The sequence below is a fragment of the Diuraphis noxia genome, unplaced genomic scaffold (assembly GCF_037042655.1).
Source record: "Diuraphis noxia isolate RWA-SAM2 unplaced genomic scaffold, SU_Dnox_SAM2 contig0006, whole genome shotgun sequence".
NCBI classification, from domain to species: domain Eukaryota; kingdom Metazoa; phylum Arthropoda; class Insecta; order Hemiptera; family Aphididae; genus Diuraphis; species Diuraphis noxia.
Genome location: NW_028301716.1, coordinates 1,808,960 through 1,819,722, shown reverse-complemented (window position 1 = coordinate 1,819,722; position 10,763 = coordinate 1,808,960). Strand labels below are relative to the sequence as shown.

At 27.9% G+C, this 10,763-nt stretch overlaps 1 protein-coding gene across 1 annotated transcript; it reads left to right on the top strand.

Moving 5' to 3' along the window:
- Positions 1–5,612: 5,612 nt before the first annotated feature.
- On the top strand, positions 5,613–7,586 carry LOC149054490 (52 kDa repressor of the inhibitor of the protein kinase-like). The gene has a single exon (XM_089230044.1). It carries the CDS (start codon positions 5,613–5,615, stop codon positions 7,584–7,586), a length of 1,974 nt encoding a protein of 657 aa, XP_089086170.1.
- Positions 7,587–10,763: the final 3,177 nt, after the last annotated feature.

Below are 10,763 nucleotides of genomic sequence, written 5' to 3'. Positions count from 1 at the left end.
ATGGTATAAATAAAACTAATTGCTAAATAGTTAAGTATCCAATATCATTGAAATTAAGAACCTATATGTATATTTTATTCAGTTGTGTATTTGTAGTTGTGTGTGTATCAAGGGGAGTAATCAAGAGGCTGCCTCTGAGTTTTTTATGACTTGGTGTAACCACTGTACCCTGGTAGGTAATAGCCCATAGCTCATAGGATATAATTTAGTATTAACTTAAACAGTTAATTACAAATATTTCAGTTATTGGAGCTGCAAGGTGTGAGAAACATTAAATCACAAAACAATTAATTAGAATAAACTATCCTCTGAAAACTTTATCATGCAACTATAGAATAATATAATATAAATTCTAGAATGCAAATATGCAAATATGCAATATCTTACTAGTCTTAATTATTTATATTAACTAAGCGTACTTAAAAATTATCTATTTGAATAAATTAATGAATCAACGAATATTGTTTGAGTTATAAAAATATAATAAATATTTGAACTTGGCGGCCAGAGATATTATAATTTGTTGTTTATTCCAAGCCGAATAGATATGACACATTTCTTCCATGATACTGATATAAACCGTTTTTTTTCTAGTGATATAAACCGTTTTTATTTACTGTCTGGTGTTGATACCACTACACTGGATCACCGTATGCTGATATCTCGAATGCCGCCGTCTCGCGTAATTTGAAAACTAGTCATGGTCGGCTCATTTAACTGGCCCCCTCCACTTTCGCTATATATGCATCAATATTATTATCATTTAAAACCTTATCAACTGTTAACAATCTGTGTTTAGTAGATTGATAATAATTTAGGAATACTTATTAATAATCATATTATACTGACATATTGTAAATTTGTAAATATATTTTTAATATGTATTGTATAAACCTTTTTATTAATATTATTATTATATTGTTATTTAATTTTTTTATTATTCACAGCATTAAAACTTAATATAGGTAAACATAAAAAACAATAAATATTTAAACATATATATATAATTTTTATTAAAAACATTCACATAACAATTTCAAAATACATAAATTTACATTCAAATTACAATGTATATAATTAAATAAAAAGAAATATAGGTAAGCATAATAAAACAATTTAAATTTATATTTTTAAAATTCATAAAATCATTACAATTAACAAAATTAAAAAATTATAATAAAAATATTAAGTGTACATACATTCTCATTACTGCAATAATCTAAAAAAGAAAACAAAATAATACAATATATTAGTACATATTATATTATATTGAGTGTACAATTAAATAAATAAAAAATATTTTAAAAACTTGCCCATGTTAAAAAAAAGCGTCAAAACAATAAAATATTAATATTAAAATTAATTAAATATAAATTTTAATGTGTCAAATAAGTATTCCTAAATTATTATTAATCTACTAAACACAGATTGTTAACAGTTGATAAGGTTTTAAATGATAATAATATTGATGCATATATTGCGATAGTGGAGGGGGCCAGTTAAATGAGCCGACCATGACACGTTTTCAAATTACGTCGCAGTCTCTATATAATCAGCCGCACGGTCGTATCATTTGTTGTTATTATTGTATTTTCATTATTATTATTATGTTATTTATGTTATTATAACTGTAAGTACATGTATACGCGTGTAGGAATTTAATATATTACTGCTGTTTACTTATATTTATTATTTCTAATAAATTCCAGATACGTGTCTATATCATTTTACAAGCTTTCTTTCAATATTCTGTAACATATTAATAAGTTTATTAACCAACGCAAGTCGTCAGATTAACCGCCCCACGGTAGAAGTTTGGGGGCGCATCAATGTGTGTATATGGTATATAAAATATCTTATTAGACCGTGCATTACTGTTTCATGGAAATCCTATTATGGATTGTGTTATTATTATTATCAACTGGAAATCACAATAATTGACTAATTGACATTGTTTTTTGCTTTTCACGACCTACTCTTGTAGTCTTGACGTGCGTGAAGTTGGCCCTTCAACTATGCTCAAACATTTTGAAAATTATTAGCAAGAGTTTGCAAGTAAGTTATTCGGCCAGGGCGAGCTTTCAAAGTTTTGTGCCCAGCCCTTCAAAGTCAACCCAGAAACTCCAAACCGATTTTAAAACATTTCCAACAGTTAGCAAGAGTTTGCAAGTCCATTCTCAGAGTTTGCAAGTAAGTTATTCGGCCAGGGCGAGCTTTTAATGTTTTATGCCAAGCCCTTCAAAGTCAACCCAGAAACTCCAAACCGATTTTAAAACATTTCCTACGGTTATCAAGAGTTTGCAAGTAAGGTCTTCCGCTAGGGAAAACTCTCAACGTTTTGTACCCAGCCCAGCCCTTCAAAGTCGATGATGCTATAATTTTGCAAATAATTTGCATGAATTTGCAAGTTAACAATAATGAAGTTATAATTGATGGAGCTGAAGATGGGCTTACTTAACACATCCCTCATCTATTATTTCATTACTAATTTGTATAGTTTTACAGTTATACTTAACGCTCATTAGCTTACTTTTAAAATAATTGTTGTACTATATAAATCATTTTAGAATTATGGGTTGTTTTAAAGGAATTGAATTATATTTTGGCAATAGAAAAAATTAGTTTTCTTTAATTCAACAATATTTTATGATAGCAATATGATGTATAACAGTCAAACTGGTTAATATTAAGAGATCTTCATGCTACTCACTGAAGGGTGGGCGATTTTCTAATTTTTTTGATAATCCCCTAACCTTTTTAGAAATCATTTGTATGCTGCTGCTACTGACCTAATGCTTCTACAGTGCCTCTTATTTTGTATAACACATCAACATCCCACACTGCATGTATATATTTATTTAAAATTGAAAAAATATTTGAAAATAAATATCAATTATTAATAAATATTTAATTTTCGTTGATGATAAGTTATTAAATATTTATTAATGACTATAAAATATTATTTGAACCGTTTCGGTAACTTTTCATAAATATTCAAAACTAATATTTTATAGTAATTATTTTAATGTTTAATATGTATTATATACATTTAATTTAATCAAACATATATGTATGGGTGATTGATTAAGCGTAAAACACTCATTATCTCAAAAAGTATGCACTTTTTCAAATTTTTTTTTTCAAAATTTTAGATTTACGCTGTTCTAGAATTATATAACTATTTAATATTTTTCACCCTTATATTTATTAGGTAAACCACCATCAACTTTTGATTTTCAAATGGCAACCTATACTGAAAATTTCATAATTTAGTAAGGCTTTTTTCTTATGAATTATCACGTTTAAATTTTCATTTTTCGTTTATCCGTTGACGAGATACAACTCCTCAAAGTTGGGGTGTTTTGGGAGGTGTTTGTGTGTAAATTCGTTATACCTAGTCAGCACTGCAGACTGCAGTTATTAGGATTTTTGTGCTCCAGCGTAAAAAATAATAAACTATTCAAATCAATTCAGTAAGTACGATAGTTAAGCCTAAGTTGTGCCCCAAAATACCCCATCATGTTGCACAAGTTCTCCCCCATGCTAATAGTACGACTGGTCATGATATTATTGATATACTTATCGCTTATATATATATTATATTATATACTTATTATATACTTAAAGACCAGAAGTTACAAGTAATAAATTCGATACCGAAGATATGGTGATAATTGATTATCAGTGTATATACTTCCGACAATAACATTTATTGTTATACATACATATTATAAGTAATTGGATGTTTGGACTATCACGTCTTGTCACATCTAATCCCATGAGAGGATCAAGAGCAAAATTCAGCGACCAATCAGAAAGTAAGGATTATTATCATATTATTATTATCATATAATCATATCATATTATACATTACCCGCTCATTTTTAAAAATAAATATTTAAAAACAAAGTAAGTAAAAACAAGTAAGGATTATTACCATATATTCATATAATAATTAAGGAATATACTATTTACTCAAATACTTTACCATACTGGACTACAGTGTAATTTAAACTGAGAATAAAATATAATAATAATAAAATAATAATATTAATATGTATGGTCATTTGAATTATGGATGTCTAATATTTTTCGTTCAGCATAGAGCATTCCAATAAAAAAAATTGATAAACAGCTTCGACTTATAACAAAAAAAAAATAATTATATATCTCAACTTCAAAGTATTACCACTGAACGTGAAAAAATTGAAATTAAACAAAGTTTTAAAAATACTCCAGCAGTAGGAGCTGAACGAAAAATATTACACATCCATAATTCAAATTACCATACATATTAATTATTATATTATTATTATAATATTTTATTCTCAGTTTAAATTACACTGAAGTCATTTAATATATTTCTATTTAATATACCAATAATAACATTAATTATAAGAAAGCGCATATTACATACATTATACCTATTTAGCATAATCATTAGACTCCACAGAGAATTGTGAATTATGATTACCTGTCAATGTATCTTAGATACTATATTAACACTACCTACCTAGACAATTAAACAGCAGCTTAATTAAATAATGGTTTTCACACTATACAGTATACATTATTAGTAGGTATTAGGTATAATATAAAATCTCCATTAACCATTATCAATATTATAATAAAAGAGAGAACTTTTATTTAAAAGATTTATTGTTTAATATATCTTCTAATGATTTTAAATAAAGAATTGATTCGTTCGTATCCCTTAGTGGTATATACATTTTTAAATGTTCTGCAATTAATAGATACTTGCAATATTTAAATATAAGACCAACATCATTAATGAATAATAAAAATAAAAGGTGATATAATCATGACTCTAAAAGATCTATTCGATAAATAAGATATTATTACTACTAAAATGATAAGGATAAAAAATATTTAATAATATAATTTTTTAATAAAAACGTTGGTTTTTTAACAACTTGAAACTATGTAAAATAATATTTTCAAAAACATTAGTAATTTTTGAAATAATGAGTGTTCAATGATAAAATAATCACCCGGTATATTGCACGTAAGTGAAGACATAGGCGACATTATTTTTTTAAATTGTGCTTAGGCGACACTTAAATTGATTTTAAGTAACACTTATAATATAAGTGTACATAAGTGTTATAATAATTGTACATAGGGTGTATGTTACATTGTTACGGCCGTCACTTCTACGTTTTTTTTAGTTTACTCGCGACACACGTATTTATACGTTTAGCGTTTCTAATAAAAATTTAATTTTTTTGAACGTCGAATTTTATAATGTTTTTGTTGTTAATTAGGCAGACTATTTTCACTCTAGAGATTCTAATTTCTTAAATTTTTCTTAGATTACATATTAAAAAATTAAATATTTTTATTATAACAGAAACAAAATGAAGCGAATAAGTCAGCCATCGGTTTTAAATTATTTTGAGAAGAAAAAAAAATCTGAAAGTGGAACCACCCTCGTGTCTGACCCAACTGATCATGAAGCTTCAATTTCTTCTGAAAAAGTTTCTTCCGTTGAAGGATAACATGAACTATTATTTGAAAATGATGTAGGAATCTATTTAGGAAATCCACCGACTGATAACGAAAAAAAGTTTAAAGTTTTTCAAAACCCGTAGATGCCACCTGCATCATATAAATTTCCTGTGAGTGATAAACGACGTCTTTATTTCCAACGCCACTGGATGGAACAATATTCTTGGTTCGTATTTTCAGATGTTGCCAAAGGTGCTCTTTGCAAAGGTTGCGTTTTATTTGGTCGTAATCATGGTGGTCGTGGTGGACAAGAACTACGGTCTTTAGTGGCCACCCCATTTATAAATTGGAAAAAAGCTAAACAAATATTTGACAGTCATAGTAAGGCAGACTATCATATGCTTTCAGTTGAAAAAGCTCAAGGGTTTATGACAGTTATGACAAGGAAAACTACTGATATTATAGCATCTATAAACTCAGAAAATAAAAAACAAGCCGATGAAAATAGGAAAAAATTGATCTCCATTGTTGAAACCGTAATCTTATGTGGTCGTCAACAAATAGCTATAAGGGGTAAAAATGAAACTGGCAAAATAGGTTTAACAGAACCCCCCTACAATGATGGCAACTTTCGGGCAATTTTGAGATTTCGTGCAAGATCGGGTGATCTTTTCCTAAATGAACATATTTTATCCCAAACATCCGACAGTCGATCAATGTTCACGTCACCAACTATACAAAACGAAATTATTGATCTATGTGGCAATTTTATTCAAGAAAATGTTGTCAATAGAATAAAAAATGCTGGGTTTCTTACCATTCTTGCTGATGAAACGCAAGATATATCAAGGTACGAACAATTAGCTTTGTGCATTCGGTATGTAGACAATTCTTCTTCAGATAGTGTATTTATCAGAGAAGATTTCTTAGAGTTTGTGCATGTAAAAGATGTGACAGCTTCAGCGTTGGCCACCACCATCATGCAATGTATAATAACTCTTGGATTAGATATGGAGATGTTAGTAGGCCAAGGATATGATGGCGCTGCTGTGATGAGTGGTCAATTTCGAGGAGTGCGCACAATAATCTCAGAAAAATACCCAAAAGCTCAGTTTGTCCATTGCTCAGCCCATACTTTAAATTTGGTTTTAGCAAACTCTTGTGAAATTCCGATGATCCGAAACTGTATTGGTACTATTAAGACTGTAATTAATTTTTTTAGACAATCCGCGTTGCGTGATGGTCTTCTTAAAGATGCAGCAGAGTCAGCTGGAGCTACTCACTCTAATCTGATTTCTCTTTGTGAAACCCGTTGGACTGAAAAACATTTGGCAGTAGAACGATTTGCAGAAATGTTTTCTGTAGTAATAGAAGCACTGCAAGCTCTACAAGATAGTCAAAGAGAATGTGCTTCACAAGCTTACCAATTAAAACAAGCAATAGAAAACTCACAGTTTGTAATATCGATGCTCATTTTGCGAAAAGTTTTCAGCTTCACATCAACCCTAAATAAAATTCTTCAAACTCAAAATATTGATTTGACCAAAGCGTGCAAATATGTAGATATCGTAAGAAAAACATTAGAAGACATACAAAATGATACTGAATTTTTACAAATTGTGGCAGATTCTAAAGAATTTTTAGGTATTGAGTCACTTACAGCACCTAGAATCACAAACAGACAAAAAGGACGAAGCAATAATCCTTCAGAGACAGCCGAAATATATTATAAAATAAATGTTTACTATCCATTTCTTGACCATGTGCTGAGCGAACTAGCAGCCAGATTTTCTAACCATCACGAAAAGATCGGAAACCTCCAGATCTTACTTCCAAAATTTATGAAAAATAAGAATGATGTTAAAAACAAATTGACAGAAATCCATAAAATGTACCTGGTAAATGAAAAACTTGAAAATCTGATATGTGAGCATCAATTATGGACCAAGAAGTGGGAAGAAATAAGTGATGATTTGAATGAGTTAAACGCAATTAAAACATTGGAAAAGTGTGATAAACAGTTTTTTCCTCTCATTTATAATCTTCTCAAAATTTTAGCCACTCTTCCTGTGTCTACTGCAAGTGCGGAACGTTCCTTTTCTACATTAAGCGCTTAAAAACGTATTTACGAAACACTATTGGTCAAGAGCGACTTACTGGACTAACTCTTCTAAATATTTATAGAGATATAGTTGTTGATCCTTTACTCATTGTGAACAAACTAACACAACGTAGAAAACGATTAAATTTAATTGTATAATGTTCAAAAAAATAATATTAAACGTATTTTATTAATATATGCCTATATTTTTGTATTTTGGTTTTTTTCACGTTAGCCTATTACTAATAATTTAAGTCGAAACCCCTCCAATTAATAATCTATACCTACACCCCTGACTTATATGGTTGTGCATACGAGTACCTAACAATATAATAAAGTTGCAGTGTATGCATATGAAATAATAAATAATAATTTACAAGATGTTATGAACAAGCGTCAAGCTGTACAAAGGAAATTAATAATATTTAATATATATAACAACACTAATAACATTCATAAACTTAATGATCAACCATCAACTTTTTATACTAATACTATAAATATACTAGTTAGTTCATATTTATTTAATCGTTGTCCACTCAATTTACAATTTTGAATAAACTATACTAACAAATTTAAATAAGATTTTAAACAGGTAAATTTTACATTACTTATGATAAATAAATTGGCTCTGAACTAATTTTATTCATGACCAATTGTCCCTCATTTTATAACAATTTTCAGTGACGCTGAACCCTATAATAAATATTCAACTAGCTATTTTAACTTAAATGGGTGATTGGTTAGTGCGTAAAAATAATGATTTATATTTTGTGCGTATTAATGATCTTAATCCTGCCTCAAAAAAGATAAGTTTCTGTATTAATAATTGAGAAAAACTCGGCTTTTGGATGTCTTGGTTTGTATGAAGAGTACATGAAATGTGTAGTTATAATTCAAAATTACATAAAATTAAACATCAATATTTTGTTTTGTAGTAAGAGTAAATTATACTCCCCCCCCCTTACAAGTACAATATTAAGGCTGATATTTAGATATTGTTGACTTTTAAAATATTTTTCGCTTAACTAAATTTTAGGACTTCAGCGTCACTGTTAATATTATGAACCATTAAAATTTTTACTTTCATTTATAAGCCCAGGACTATGAAAAATATATTCCAAAATGATGATACAGTTAAATCAAAATTGTCGTTTTGCAGTTTTGCAAAATATGAGTAAAGATATAACATGTATTCAAAAAATTGAAACCAACTTTCCAATAACCCCAGACTTAAAACAAAAGTAAAATTTTTAAAATGCTGTTAATAATATTTTAACTCGAATTTAGTACAAATTACTATTTAATGACAACACCAATCATTGACAGAAAGAATTTATATTGAGCCATTACTTAGTTGTAATTTATATACATGTATATACATATTATATGTATGTATAATAATAATTAATCTCATACCTAATAACTATTTTTTTTTTTTTTTTTTTTATTTGCTTTACGCAATTTACACAATATGTATGTGTGTTAAACACAAGATACATTTATCTTTTAAGTTGTAATGATTGATGTTGTCACCTCACTTAAATTAATTATAAAATAACATACAAATTATAAAACATTAACACTAGCAAAATTTTTAGTTTTCAATAAATATCATTGGTTATGTGACGTTAGTTGTCCAAATAGATTTTTTTCCACTTCTTGCAATTATTAACTTGATTACACCTAAACAATTTATTTGTCATTATAATAATTAAATAATATTACAGTTAAACAAATTTATACTTACTTAATTTATTTTGTAGTCATATTTAAATCCAATACGTGAGACAATATTTATTTTTTTCACTGTTATCAAAATATTGGTATTTTTAAATGTAATTAGAAATAGCAGTATGAATATCATTTTAACATGGAGAATATTCCAACTTGTATGTGATAGTAGATTTAATTATGGTATATTCAAATTGCGATTTGAAATCATAATATATTATTATGTGTATATTATATATTATGTGTATGAAATACATTTAAACAACAATTGTAGATGTATAAATGATTAAACTGAAATCAAAATGTTTTAACTTAATGATATATGCATTGTATTATTTATTTAATTGTAGAAACTACTAACTAGTAAAACTTACCAACAAATTGTACATAATATTATTCATATTATGTACCTACTCATCAAGTATCCAATTTTCATGTGATTAGCCAATTCAGGTAATTTTTTATTTAATTTAATTATTAAATAAAATACAATATGTGGTAGATAAGAAAAGATATATTAAAGAGCTTTGTATAATGTTTATATTAAACTTGAACTTTATTATAACCTAATAAGTGCATTATTAAAATTTAAACACTTAAAAATGATAAATATTAAAAAGTAAAACTTTATTAACATTAACGACTCGATTCGAGCCAATTCAATAATTATTTAATCTTATAATCACATCGTGCTTATAATCTTAAAAGTTTATAACATAACCGTTTATCAGAATATACTCAACGTATTGCCATGTGCTTCACGATAACCATGTATTGGGTATACTTCATATCATGTAACCATGAACTATGATATCTGTAATCGTGCACAGAATAATACAAACAACAGTTGATGTGAAAATACGTAATACGGCTGTTATTAATGGTCTTATAATACATTATGTCATTATGTATGATATGAAAATACGTCATTAGTAGTGTTACGTAGTGAGTAGGTACAAAGATTATCATTTATCACCGATATACCTTGTGGTTGAACAATATCGTATTGTTGAAGTACACCAGATACACAGAAGCTAAAGGTAAATAATAATAAGATCGGATATATGTAATAATATAATAATAATATGTATAATTGATACGAATAACTATAGTGCTCCGAGGCGTAATATAAAACAACGACTAATCGTCCTACAGGCTACTACATAGAACGAATATGATGCTAGTAATACAAAATGCCTATTCAGCGTCTGCTGTACTACAGTGTGAATAATTTTACTTATAATCTACATACTATAAGGTGTGTTGTTTACATTCAACACTTCCCCTTAAACAATATACCCTAACTTAGAATTAATATATCTTATTCCCATCATCTCCCTGAGTTCCTGGAATCTTGGTCGTGGAGTTGGCTTAGTCAATATGTCAGCTAACTGCTCCTTGCTTGGCACATACTCCAGAGAAAACATCCCTTCACTGAACTTCTCACGAATGTAATGAT

Bases quoted from the DNA above. Each gene is read 5' to 3' on its own strand.
- LOC149054490 (XM_089230044.1), top strand. From the start codon at position 5,613: ATGCCACCTGCATCATATAAATTTCCTGTGAGTGATAAACGACGTCTT.